The 13,987-nt window shown below is 39.9% G+C and overlaps 1 protein-coding gene across 13 annotated transcripts in view; it reads right to left on the bottom strand.

Moving 5' to 3' along the window:
* The window catches only part of WNK2 (WNK lysine deficient protein kinase 2), a 115,065-nt gene that overhangs the window by 16,768 nt on the left and 84,310 nt on the right, over nucleotides 1-13,987 (bottom strand). For 7 of the 13 annotated variants that reach the window (XM_030501355.1, XM_030501357.1, XM_030501363.1 and 4 more), the window contains 7 exons: nucleotides 12,882-12,937; nucleotides 12,119-12,804; nucleotides 10,712-10,926; nucleotides 8,225-8,446; nucleotides 7,104-7,202; nucleotides 1,917-1,961; nucleotides 121-374 (listed from right to left, as the gene is read on the bottom strand). In XM_030501355.1, coding sequence (XP_030357215.1) covers nucleotides 121-374; nucleotides 1,917-1,961; nucleotides 7,104-7,202; nucleotides 8,225-8,446; nucleotides 10,712-10,926; nucleotides 12,119-12,804; nucleotides 12,882-12,937 — 1,577 coding nt within the window. The remainder of the gene's footprint in view (nucleotides 1-120; nucleotides 375-1,916; nucleotides 1,962-7,103; nucleotides 7,203-8,224; nucleotides 8,447-10,711; nucleotides 10,927-12,118; nucleotides 12,805-12,881; nucleotides 12,938-13,987) is intronic. The other 6 variants (XM_030501365.1, XM_030501367.1, XM_030501359.1 and 3 more) reach the window with 3 other exon arrangements.

Here is a 13,987-nt window from a genome sequence, read left to right as displayed (position 1 = left end):
GGACATTTATAGGAAGCATCTATCTGAAGTAATTTAGTCTATGTCCTCCTCCAAATCTGAGTTCTGCAAAGGCTTTCAGACACATAACAAAAGGTACATTCTTCAAGGAGTGCCACTTACTCCACATGTCTCATTCTGTGTTTGCATGGGATTAGCCTTTGGCTCCATGTCTTGCCTTTTTTGGTTCTGCTTCAGTTGGTTTAAAGAAGGTTTTGTCTGTGCAGCTCCAACAGTTTTGCTTGTCCACTGGTCAACCAGCTTGTGAAGATCATCTGTGAATGTCCCTTTCTTGTTGTTACTGTTGTTGGCCTGAACCTGCAGAGTTGATTGCGGGAGGGGCTCAGGACCCGTTACAAGACTGTTTGTTGAGGATCCTGGAAAACCACACACAAAAGAAAGTTGAGGATGACATCTCTGCTTCACCACTTCCCTGCTCAAACAGTTTCTCATCTACTACAACTCAAATGGTGGCTTTTTGAACTTTTATCCCCCCACCCCCACAGAACACCTTTGCTTAAAGAAATGGTCCGAGTCCAATGCATTCATTGTTTTTGTGACATTCTGTTACCTCAGCCACTAGCTGTTGCGCCCACAACTTCTCTCTAGGTAAAATTAATGTTTCGGAGAGAAGAAAGGAAGGTAGTCCAAGTAACATGGACATCCTAAGGCTTACAAAGTCTCTTCTGAGGAGACCACCACGAGCAAGTCAGAGGTAGGATGTATCACTTCCTAAAACTGCACGTATTTAAATAATTTAATTTACCATTTATTGTACTTGCATAAGTCTACCGTCCTCCTGGAAACATATAATTGTCATACAGGTTACAAGTAGGGTTGGCTACTACGCCTCTGGGAACCCACAGTCTCTCCCCATAGTGTTAGGACCATTTACTCTGCCATCTGCATCTTTTTTGGGGAAAAAACCCCATCGGGATCATGACAGAAAAAGAGAAGAGGACATAATAGGTGTGTGAGGTTTTGAGGTAAAGATAAAGATACAGAACTTTGGCATAGACAAAAGCAGACAGGAAGAGTATTGACAGAGATTTCATTTTATATGTTCACTTTTTTCTAGAAGAACTAGGGAAAAAAAAAAATCTGTCCTCCTTATGTGTTGGTAACTACAAGTCTGATACAGCAAGACCCGCAGGGAACAGCAACTGAAGGTGCCTGAATTTGACCTAAGCAGAAAATATAAGGTAACTTTTTACCTAACATATTTGATATAGCCAAAGATTTGAAATAAAGACCATCTCTCCAAGCAAAAAGTTCATTGAACTGTGGTAAAATTATCACAGAAGCAAACATGAACATTCAGTCTTCTTGTTTCTGTTAATCAGTTACCAGCCAATGAAACCAAGTAAACTAATTAGTCCTATGGTTATACAAAATACATTAATAACCTTTAAATGATCATGCATTCAACCTGCAACGTAACTTCTAAGTGGATACTGCTCATTTTCTTTTCCTTTACTTGGGGGAAAGGGACCAGTGAGAAAAATAAGATTTTTGGCAGGAAAACTCTTTAATTAGTGTTTCGTACTTCATGCAGCTCAACGGGAACAAGATTGCTTTAAGCTATAAACTCCTCCAGCAGAGAACTGCAGTCATATAAAGGTGTGTATTTCAGAAAGACAAACACTGAATCCAGTTTTCTGGCCGCATGCTTGCACAGTCTCACACACAAAGAATACCACAAGTGTCTTGCAGCATGCGTGATCCCCAAGACATCATAGCACATGCATTATTATGAAAGTACTACAGTTTATACAGTCTAATTTCATACCGGTATAAGTGCATCAGCTCTATTTATTAAACAACTAGCTTTTAGTAAAAAAAATAAAAAAATAAAAAAAAAGGCAAAAAACATCCCATGCCATGAAGGAAACACTGAGAAACAAAAATGGGATAGTTACTACTACTGTGATCTTTGCCTAGACATAGTCGTTTCAAGGTGGACCCTACAAGGTAAAACAATACAAGACATACAGAATTAGGTAAGACTAAACACAACAAATCTGACGGACAAGCTTCGGTACTTTTAAGCAATCAAAAAGTAGTTATTATGCAAGAAAGGACAGACAAAGTCAGCAGTTCAGGTGAGTAAAGGAAGTCTAAATAACTGGACAGCTCAAACCTTTCTTAATGTGCAGCCATTCAGAAGCTTTGAAAAGTACAATAGCATGCCAAAAGCAAGGTCTCATGACTTAAAGATGCATTTGGTTGGGATTTTTTTGTTTGTTTGTTTGTTTGGTTTTTAGTTTGTTTAGTTTTTTTTCTCCAAATCGCCTTGGCTTCCTAATAGGAGCTTTTAATTCCTACTCTATTTATGCAGGAAATGATGTCAATTCAGTTTGTGAAAGGAGGCCAAAAATGCTTTCAGGAACAAGTCAAGCTAGTCTGGCTGCAAAGACAAACTGTAAAACAACCCTAAAAGTCCTGTTTTACAAGTCCAAAAAGATACATTGTTCTGCAGGTCTCAGGCCAATTGTTTCCAAATACTTTATTAGTAGGATTTGTGTCTAAATGTGAGATTCTGAACTTCAATTGACAGTAACAGTGAATGAGTTTCCCTTATGCTTTGTCGAAATGCAGAAAAACAATCCAGCAGAGTGGACAAGTTTTTGTTTAACCAAACTACATGCTCTTTTACATTATTATCTTGTTACATCCTTTGTCATGATTTGACATATTCTGTTGGATAGTTACAGTGCCAGAAGTGTACCAAGAACCCTCCTCGACTGTCAAATCTTGCCAGACATAAGCACCATTTCTATGTGAGTGCCAAATTTCCTGAAAGGTATTTTGGACTTGGTAAGAATATCATTATGGTATGGGAGGAAATGAGTATCTTACATGGGGCATGGTAAGTTTATTGTGAAGAAGCACTTGAAAATATGAGCACAATCAGAGAGGGGCAAAAAGCAAGAATCAGGATAGATGTGCTTTTTGTCTGCAGCAAACCAGTGTAGATAATTTATGTTACTGTGCCAGAAATGCAGCTTTGAACTCAGAGATTGGAGGTCCAGACTGACACAGACTCTGAATGAGTCTTCAAAGGAGAAAGGAGAGACATCAGTCAGAGACTGAGGAAAAGAAAGTAAAAAAAAAGAAAAGAGGGAGGGGGGAAAAGAGAGAAGAAATGTTTGTGCTTTGATATGGGTGTCATGAGGAGAACAGAAGGATTACTTTGAAAGATTTTCTTATTATTTCATACAGTTTAATGAGGTTTCTATTCCTGGAAAATCAGAAAGACATGACTACAGTAATGTCTTATGCAAGCATGACCAAGTGTAGGTTTTCATCTCGAAGCCTAGATAACAAACACAAGTCACATTCACAACTCAACAATGTTGTATTTTTCACTTTTTCCCCTTTTTCCCCTCAGATACACCTTACCTTGCCTATCTCAAAGTTACCTAGCAACTCCCATTCCGGAAACAGCAGTGGCAGTCATACTAGATTGCTATTTTCTGAACTATGCTGCAGCATTTCTACATGGAGCAATAGGTAGCATTTAGCACAATATGGATGCAAATGAAAGCAACTGCCTGCAAAAAATAAAAGCGGGCAGCTGACTACCGTACGTGCTCGAATGCCTGTAAAAAGAGTTTAATCATCAAGCCTCCACTTCCTGAAAACCAGCCACAAGTTTACATGTACCTCGGGTGCCAAAGCAAACCCGGGGCCCCCAGAGGTGTGGGGAAGAGCAGCGAGGAAGGGCAGATTCACATAGTACCCACGTGAGGGGAGTCAGCTTTAAGGAAAATCTTGCAGAAGAGTCAGTCACCAAAAAAAGAGAGCTGTTTCTGTTATCACTCCAGCATGTTGCTTGGGAGATGAAAAACATAGCTAGAGAGGTGATCCTGTCTGAAGCAGGGGCTGACAATCATCAGCTACGGCTGTTTTTAAATTCAATTCAATTAAAAATGCACTTGGTACACCTAATTTACCAGATTAATTGTATTACTTCTACAATCGAGGTGTTTAATAGCTGTAAAGTTAAAGAGATTAATCATAATTAAGATTTAATCGTAATTAAATTTAATCTAAGACTGCAAAAGTTCAGCAGAGTCTTTTACCTCCAATTCCAGATTTCTTATCTGGGAAATTAAGTAGCTATTTTATTTTGCAGGACAGAGAAAATCCAGTCCCGTATTTGCACTGTAACAACTGCAAAAAAGTCTGAAAGCTAACATAAAATTGAAATGGCAATAGGCACATACAATATACTAATTACTACAGACCAGGCAAAAATGGCTTTACACAAGATTACAGGTCTAAGCCAATGAAGCTTTTGAAAATTCCACCCACAATCAGCACAAATTCTTCTCTAAGATGCCCTTGCAATTTAACCCAGGAAGGAGCTCAGGCTAAAATGATGCTGAAGCCCACCAAAACTAGTTTCTTCCATGAAAAGTACAAAGGAAAAGTCAATATTGGACATGGCGAACAGATCAAAAAGCAATTCTGGAAGACCACTGTGAAAATGTTCAAGTTTGATGGATCTTGTAACAAGGGCAGCACATTTGTAGAACCATCTTTAATGCATCTGAACATTTATTTTTAAAAGCATGCTGCTAATTTGTTTGCTAATACAGTACAGGCCTCACTCTGGAATATCCAAGCTCCCCAAAGGGCTTTTTTTTTTTTTTACTTAATAAAATGTATAGATCCAAAGCATTTCTGAAAACCATAGAATGATTTCGGTTGAAAGGGACCTTAAAGAAAAATCCAGTACAACTTTTCTCAACAGCTCTCAAACAAGAAATCCAGGGAAACACCAACTTGGGCCACAGACTCAGGATTCTGGACGGCCCACACATGGTACCCAGCTGCCCACACTGGAGAGCCTTACCCTGGCCCACTGGCACTCCCACCATCACCATCTATCACTGTTTTTCCTATCATGGCCACAGCAGCTCAGGAAATCTGGCTCGATGGAACCACCAGCCATACATTCTTCCAGCAGCAATCCCAGCCCCAAGCTGCCCTTGGGAAGGATGGAGCCACATGCAGTCCCATCTCCATCCCTCTCCCCACACACACACATAACCAACTGTTGGACTCACTGGGAAAACAAGCCAGAATAACCTCCTATCCCCATCAAAACCTACCCACAATTGTGCTGTGGAAAGCTGCCTAGCAGCTCTAGTGCCAGGCAGCATTTGAAACTCAGCTGCACTCTCTGAGCAGCGGTGACTTTGGATGGATGTGTCAGGGTTAAGGGCCTGAAACTGAGCCCATCTCCTCGTCTGACTCAGAAATGGGGGAGTGAAAACCTCCTCTCTCAACACCTCCCCAGAAGAAACCGAGAAGAGAGCATATGGGCTGAGAACAGAAAGCAATTAGTCGTGCCGAGTTATTTAAGCATCGTGAACTTCATGCCTTGAAGGATTTACATATTTCTCTTGGTTTCATTCACAATACCCATGCACCCAAACATTTTAATAAGCTGGTTTTTAATTGCCATCTCACAGTCTTTTTGCATCCTACTGAATAGTAATTCTGTTAAAGATTAATGAAACAACTTCTGGGAATTACGTGTGCAGAGGAAGAAACCACGATGTGCATTATAACTCCAAATGGGAAAACATGGACTGAGAATCCCCCTCAGGTTCTCAGAAAATAAAAAACCCTGAATGAAAAATTGTCTCAATTGTCTCACGACTTCCAATAGTTGTTAAAAACTTGCATATAATAAACCCAGTCTGTTGAGCAGGAAAACTCAGTTTTCAAGAACCTGAATGCCTGGACTTTTCAGGGACCTCAAACAGAAAAACTGAGATTATTTTTTAAAATACTATTTATCCATAAAATTAGGAGGAGTGTATTTGAGTGGTCTTGTGCCTTTGATCTCTACCACTTGGATAATGATGAGCAATGTAAAACTCCCATGGGAATCTGATATTAATGCAAATGAACAGTTAGTTAACCAAACACTTCCTCAAGAACATTATTAGCCTTTCTAATGTTATATGTAAGTGGCCTATAGTACCTGTTCAGCACAACATATCTTTATTGTACGAGCAAAATCTGTTTGCCTAAAAAGCAGCGTATATGATTGAGTAAAAAGGTCTTAATTTGTTAATTAAGTAGCTTGATATCATTTGGTTGAATTGCCAATTGCTTCACAAGTCAGACAAATAGGGTACAAATAGAAGGTGCACAGTCATTTGAAACAAAAAATCCTAGCAATCCATTTCAAAGTATCATCTGAGAATCTGATATTGCTTTTTACTTCTTTCTGCTTTGATGAACTGCTAATTGACTTCATCTCAGAGGTCACATAAGGTCATAAGAAAATACACTGAGTAAAGTGCTTCAGCCAGATCCACTTACACAAAAAAAGTCGATGGCACTCTCTCTTGGAGTCACCAGATCCTCCTGCTGCTTTATGAATAGGTAAAAAAATTGCTCACTTAAAGTAATTAAAGTGAATGCATGGGGAAAACCCACCTACAAAACAGATTTTGAAAGAACTAGCTGGAGCACTATTGTCTCAGCATTTCCACATGCAAAGAGCGGGGGGAAAAATTAAAGAAAATAGAGTGGATATAAACAGTACTGTATATCGTGTTAATACAGCCCTTGTATGGAAGTTATACCCTCCAGTGACCTTCTAGTATTGTATCAGCTTGCTACATGCATGTCTTCATAGTCCAAACATGTGTGAAAGAGACCATTCGTCTACAGAAGGATGGATTTCTTTTTGTTGTCGCTGGAACCGGGACAGCAGACATGTATATTTGCCACATTGCAAATAAAATTACTTCAACATAAATCACATAAAGTACAAAAGCTTTGATAAGTCTAGGGTAGAATTTACCATAAGGCTATATAATAAATGATGAGATCTTCCACACATGCTTTTGGTGCCCAGGCATGAGCCAAAAGCAGTGCAAAAAAAGCTTTCATATGAAAAATTAATATAAATAAGGTGTGTTCATGATGATTACTTAAAAGAAAGATAAAAAGAAAGAAATGATGGTTCCGAAAAAGGGGCATCCTGCCAAACATATCAGAGATATAAAACATGGAATTGGAAAAAGGGGGTAAAAGAAAGATGGGCTGTGATAAAATACAAAAGAACAAATACAAACAGATGGACAAAGACACAGGTCCACTGAGGAATCTGGTACGAGGTTTGCTACTAGATTTATAGGTCACTCTCTCAGACGTTTGGTGGAAAACCGTCCAGCCTGCAAATGAATATAAAGGGAAGAAAACAAAGACACTTATAAAGTACAAGTAGCTGTGATCAGATGTCCTATACCATCAGTCAAATCAGCTTTGTTAGTTAAATATCCACATCTCCATTTTAACTTTGCCAAAGAGGAGTAAGTTAATTGACCATACACAAAGGATGCAATAACAGCAGAAGAGAACAGATAGGTATTTTGTAGATTAGTTTGGCAGGATGTGCAATGAGAGGAAGGTATTTTAATCATCATTATAACTTCCAATATGCATGGCAACAAGATCAGTCAAAGCCTACGGAGGTGTGCAATACACAGGAGTTTCAGAGGTCAGGACTGGGGAACACAGCCAGTCTACAGTCCTTGGGCTGGGACTCCAAAACCATGCATGAAGTTAACCCCTTAGATAAAGGAAACATAACTTGGTTCTCTGGTTTTGGGTTTCTTTGTTTTGTTTTTTGGTTCGTTTTTTTTTCTCTTTCTGTTTTTAGAATCACAGAATGGTGAGGGTAGGAAAGGACCTTAAGATCATCTAGTTCCATCTAGTTTTTACCCTCACACCCAAGATGGTTTGGTAGTTTATAATGAGGAGCTCTGGGGTCTACCAGTATCAAGGGGCTTATCAGTAAAGCCCAAAATGAATCAAAGGAAACAATCTCTTCTCCTTCTATATCTTTGTCTGTTTTACTTTCTTTTTTTTCTCAGAAATCTGTAAGGCAGACTCCAAAAAAGGTGCCAGTATAAAGCCACTGCTGGCAAAAATAAAAGGTATTTCTTTCCTAAAAATTAGCATGCCTTCTTGAGTGTTGACTCTTAACACCTGGTAAGACACTTTACTTTTGTCCTTCTGGCAATACTGCAACAATCTCTTTAAAGATAAGCCAGTAATTTGCATTGTCAAAGTTTTGTGTTCCTATAGCACTAGCAGTGAAATCCATTTCTAAGAAGTTCAAGCATAAGGGAAGCAAACTAATTTTAGCATGTGCTGGAAGACATGCCAAACAGCTGGGATGAAAAAAAATCACCTTGGCCAGAGCTTGCGTTCACATCACCTCCTTCGGGGCCTAAGCCAGAGCAGATGTCAGAAGACAAAGAGGCCTTGACAGAGCACGGCTGCTGTGTCTGAACAGCCTTCCCGAAGGTGGCTGAGGCAGAGGAAACTACTGCTGCTGCTGCTGCTTCAGGAGAGCCAGGCTGAGATTTAGGTGTTTCTTTGTGGGGTGAGTCTTTAGAGTCTGAAAGATTACCTGAAAGAGCAAACAAACAAAACACATGTGATGGCAAATGGTAGAAAAGCACTGAATCAAAATCCATGCCTAAAAGTCATTATCTTTTCCAACCCTAACTATTCTATGATTCTATGACTCTACTTTGCCACAAAGAACAACAGGGATTTACAGTTCTGAAGCACTGTGTGAAGCACAGACTTTACAGCCCACAACAGAAAATCATCTACATACATCTACATACACTACTGCTGATCCAGTTTCATAGAATCATACAATCTCAGACTGGTTTGTGTTGGAAGGGACCTCAAAGCTCACCCAGTTCCAACCCCCTGCCACAGGCAGGGACACCTTCCACTAGAGCAGGTTGCTCCAAGCCCCTGTGTCCAACCTGGCCTTGAACACTGCCAGGGATGGGGCAGCCACAGCTTCTCTGGGCAACTGTACTCCAAGAAGCTTATGGAGTAGGCTTGATTTTTACAGTTTCTTTTCCTGCATTTTTCAGGAAAGCTGGAGTCAGGACCTCACAAGAAGCACTAGTGAATTAAAGTGAGAGCCACAGAAGTGCCTAAGTAGGAGGATGAATGCACAGAATGACTGAGTAGACCATGTAGGTTTGCTCTCAAACATAAACGGTGAAAGCAAGCAAATGGAGAGAAATAAAAAGTTGCTGCAAAGACATAAGGAACTTTTTATTCATAGCTATCTATAGATAGATAGATAGATACACATCTGTATATAAGTATCTGTATCTATCTGTCTGTCTACACGGATATCTCAGGTAAAGATGCTTTACCACCAGAATACCTTTGTAATCATTTGTTATATGGATTTATCAGCAAAAGCATCTAAAAGTAGAAATGACAATTACACTGGTAACTGTACTAGAAACTTCTTGCCCTTGGTCCCTAAGAAAGGACTTAGGAAGGTCAAAAAAATGAGGAATCTACTTAGTCAGTGATGAGAAGACTCAGGCATGAATTCTTAAAGTTAATGTGAACTTTATACAGTGCCTCAAAAACCTGGAAAATAATGCAGAAGAAATGCATGAAACAAAGCATGCACCAAAGCAGCAGACTGAGCAGATCTCTGTTCCCTAACTGGAGGTGACAAGGAAAAAAAAGGAGAATTGTAGCATTTGATGCAGAAATAAACTTTTACTCCCTGGACTAGGGCAGCAAACTGACATGAGCCAAAATCCACAAGTGGAGACAGATGTGGGTTTTGTGAATAGACAGAGGGAAAAATGGCTAGAGAGAACCAAACAACAAACTGCAAAATGAATGGACTACACATAACAGACATTCAGAGTATCTCATCACAAGGAAAGGAAGTAAAACGTCTGCATGTCAGCCAGCAGCAGCTGAAGAGCTATAGAGTACTGAACCAACATAACATTGCTTCAGTTCCTGCAGGCAAGTACACTCAGATTCAAGATGGATCACAGAACATCTTGCCTCTGAATATCCTTGCTTCTCCTATCTCAGTTGAAATCCTTAATTAAAAGCAAAAACTTCCAAAACACTGTCTACAATTCATTGTGGTGCAATGAAATTCAAAGTGGACTTATGATGCACTGACTTTGAAAACAAGAGCTACCAGGTTTGAAATACAGAGTTCTCTAAATAACAGCACAAACTAAGTAGTAGAATAGAACATAAATGATTTTTTTTTTTTTATTTTGCTGAAGAAATAGGTACTGGGGCATATCAACATTTCCCACTTGAATTATAGCTTTATACTTTCCAAAGAGATCATGACTCAAGACTGTACTGCTGTTTGAAAAATCTCAAACTGCTTCAGATGGTCCAAGCATCCATCACAGTTTTATAACTGTTTTTATCTTCCATCCTTTAGGGGAGCAAATGCAATATAATCTTATTTATATGGCATCTTGTAGGAAAAAATAAACAACACCACAAGATACAGCACATAATCAATAGAGGATAACAGCACCTAAGACGTGAATACAAACATCAATAAACTGCATTTGGAGAAAGGATAAGAAAATGTAACCAGGCTGTATTCCAAATTAAAGTGGACTATTGTTTCTCTGCCAAGCATTGTAGCTGATGCAGAGAAGGTGTGTATGGTTCAGCACTGAGCAGCAGCAATAAGCCTGTCCCAAAGGAAGCCCACTGCAAAACCAGTTTGCAGAACACAAACTTGAGCCACACTGTTAAAAACAAGAAAAATTCAATGCCTTTCCTGCAGTCCATGCCATTATACAGCAGAACCACAACCACCACTAACAAAACAACCTAGGAAACAACCTAGTGTACCTACTTGTGCTTGATGTGCCACTCCTGAGCTGCTGGACCAGAGGGTTTAATAGTTTTCCACCTTTCAATTTATTTTTGCTGGTTCTTCGGCGACGGCTGCTTGGTGGGGCTGAGTGAAGGAACCCCAGGTTGGGAGGAAGGGGCTTCCCTAACCGAATATACAGTGCCTCTATCTCATTCTTCTGCTGAGTCTGAAGTTCAGCAATTTCTTTCATATGCCTAAACATAAAAAACAAAGAACTCTGCTAGCAATGTATTTGATGAAGCACTGCATCCTGACAGCATATACAGTTAAAAAAAAGAAACAATACAGTCTGGTTATAAAACAATCAACTGCCCATCCAAAAGCATGGGAAGTTACAACAATCTACCTATGGTGACTGACTTCTCAAATGCTCATTTGTAAGACAGAATTCTAGACAGCTAAAAAGACTTTTGGCATCCTCAGTAAAAACGATTGATTCTGACACGAGATCTGAACTCCAAACTATTCCAGAACTCTCTTCAAACCAGCGGCTTCAAAAAAGCTAACCCTCAGGGCATGTATATCAGTTTGAAGGAGTTCAATTTGGAGAAAAACAAAAGTGCTTCCCACAAAAATGCCATTAGCACATGAGTCATTACCTTATTTATAATGCAGATTTCATGGTGCCGTAAAGCCTGTTTAAGGGGTTTTACATTACTGTAGTTCTGTTTTAAAAAGATGCATCATCCGTATTCAGTAAAACCATTACCTCTTAAGATAAACTCTAACATTTTGGTTAAACTAACATTTAATGCTAGTTTTTACCCATCACCTGCCAGGAAAGAAATAAAATGTTCACGTTTAAAGAAGTCAGCTCTCAGGACTGGCAGCACGACAGGTTCCTCTGAGATTGCACCAATGACTTGATGAGAGATCCAATGGGAGGCAAAGCAAGGGTCTTACCTGCCTGATAGGTACTAGGTTATCTACTGTAAAAGCAAGTCTAGGAATACCAATGGGTCTAACTCACCCTTGCAGAGAAGGGTGTGAAGAGAACGCTACAGCAGCTGTCTGTGCAGGCATCCAGATTATTTTTATGATGCCTTTAACAGTGTCCACATGGGGACCTACTATCACATACAGTACAAGTGCTATTGTTTGCTACCATATCAATATAGTTCCTCTGTAAGGAAGCTCGACATCACAGCAGAAATGTTTTGGGGTTTAAAAACGTTATTATTGAATTATTCTTCTAAAGGGAATTAACAAATAAAGTGATGTGTAAAAGGATGCACTATGACATGTTGGGGAAAGTGATGCCTAATTTGCCCAGAACCAGTTCACTCATTACAGCTATGAAAACCACATATTTGCTCATCACACACAGAGATGCTGCCTGGGTATCTTAACACAAGCTTCCCCAGCACTGTTTGCAACCCAACATACTTTTCTCTCAGGTTCTGCAATTCTTTCTTCATATCTGCATCTTCAAATTCCGAGTCATTGTCACTGCTCATGTATGACGACTGCGAGTGGAAAGATGTGATGTTGATGGTAGGAATTTTTGCTCCTTGCCCATTAGGGGAATCGAGGCCAGGTGAGCCAGCTTTGCCAGACCTCTGCAGAAAAGCAGCTGCTTTCTTAATGAAGTCAGTGGCCGTGCTGCTGCCTGGGGGGGACAGTGGGGCAGCAGCAGCCGACTGCCGACGGAAAGGCTCCTCAGCAGAATCACTGGAACCCTGGTCACAGAGAACATCAACAGAAGAGGCTGTTGGCATCCGCCGGACAGCTGTCTTCAGATTAGGGCTGGAAGGGAGCTCATCCAAGTAGACATCTGGGGGTGCCGAGAACCTCAAGCAGTGCGGCGCTGCTAAAGTTAATTCATCTTGCATGCTGATCACTGAAAACCTGCCAATCGTTTTGGCTGGTGTACTGCTATCATGAGCTTCAGCCTGTTTTCCATAGGAACCAGAGTCTAGAGAGTCATCCCTTTGAAGGTTATTTATCACCCCACCTGCTGTAAGTATCTGTGTTATATTTTCTGTGTGTGCAGACAGTGTAATAGTTTTTGCCTTCTCGCTCCCTTTAGAAGTTTCCATCTGCTTAGTTATGCTTGAAGATGTAGGTGTAACCTGGAGAAAATAATGAAGATTAACATTAAAAGTAACTGTAACAATCAAGCACAAAACTGCTTCTTGTTTCTGGTTACCTGAAGAAGGCCTTTTGCTGTAGCAGCAGGAGCTGAAGTGATACTTGCAGCTGAACCTGTTTTACAAGTTGGAAAAAAAAAAAATATTCATGTCTGGAATGCTTTAGTATAATAAAAGCCAATGTGTTTATTGTGATAAACTGAAGCATGATAAAATGTAGCACTGAGGAAGATTTTAACTATACAATCTTTGTAATACAGGAGGCAGTATCGATGCCAATATAAAATCTTTGCAGGTAGTAGGCACTCTCTTCAATCTATTGTGGAAATTAAGTGGAAATTATAAGCTCAAAAGGTGGCAACTCAGACCACAGAAGCACATAAGAATCAAAGTGTCAGTGGCAGTAATCAAGAAGCAATTATTTCACAAGCTGGATGCTACTTTTGAAGTTAAACCAAGAAATGAAGCCTTTCATAAAGCCGCTTTCTTATGGCACATTGCAGAGAGCGAACATAAGGCAAAAATCTGTCACTTCATAGTTCTGAAACAGTGAAATACATCACTGCTCGATGGTATCTAAGAGACATTAATTTTACCGCAAAATGCTGTATTTCACTTGCATACTCTCTTTGTCTGTAGTAAGAGAGATGAATGCAGGCTACCCAAAGTCTTCCCCTCTCAGACTGACCTAAAAGCTGTGGATGATCTATGTTCACTAGGACGAGAATGATTTATGTTGTCACACAAACCTGGTAGCCAGCTTTGTCACAACAATCTCAAAACCTATACATATTACAAGCCTCCCCAATCCCACCCATGACAGAAGGAGCAGTTTTAGGTTCCTCAGCCCTTAGAACCTCAAAGGAGTTGCAAGACAGGTAAATGGAGCATGGTAAATATCCAGCTTCTTACGCTGGCTCCTACTGTGTGTAACTACACAAAGTTCCATGGTATCTACAATAATTAAAGTACTCTTTACTAGTTCTCCATGGGACTTCCTTGAAAGTTTAACACGCTTCGCCTCAGAGGGACTACCCTCAAGCTTGTTATTTTTGTCAACATGTTTTTATGAAACCCAGGAAATCTGAGGGAATTTCTGTTTGGACTTTTTAAGGGCACTGGAAATGTATTATTTGGAACATAGCCTTCCATGTGAACACCCTGC

Source organism: Strigops habroptila, chromosome 11 (genome assembly GCF_004027225.2).
Source record: "Strigops habroptila isolate Jane chromosome 11, bStrHab1.2.pri, whole genome shotgun sequence".
Classification (NCBI taxonomy): Eukaryota; Metazoa; Chordata; class Aves; order Psittaciformes; family Psittacidae; genus Strigops; species Strigops habroptila.
Note: the sequence above shows the minus strand (reverse complement) of the source record. Positions and strands in the feature narration are given on the sequence as shown.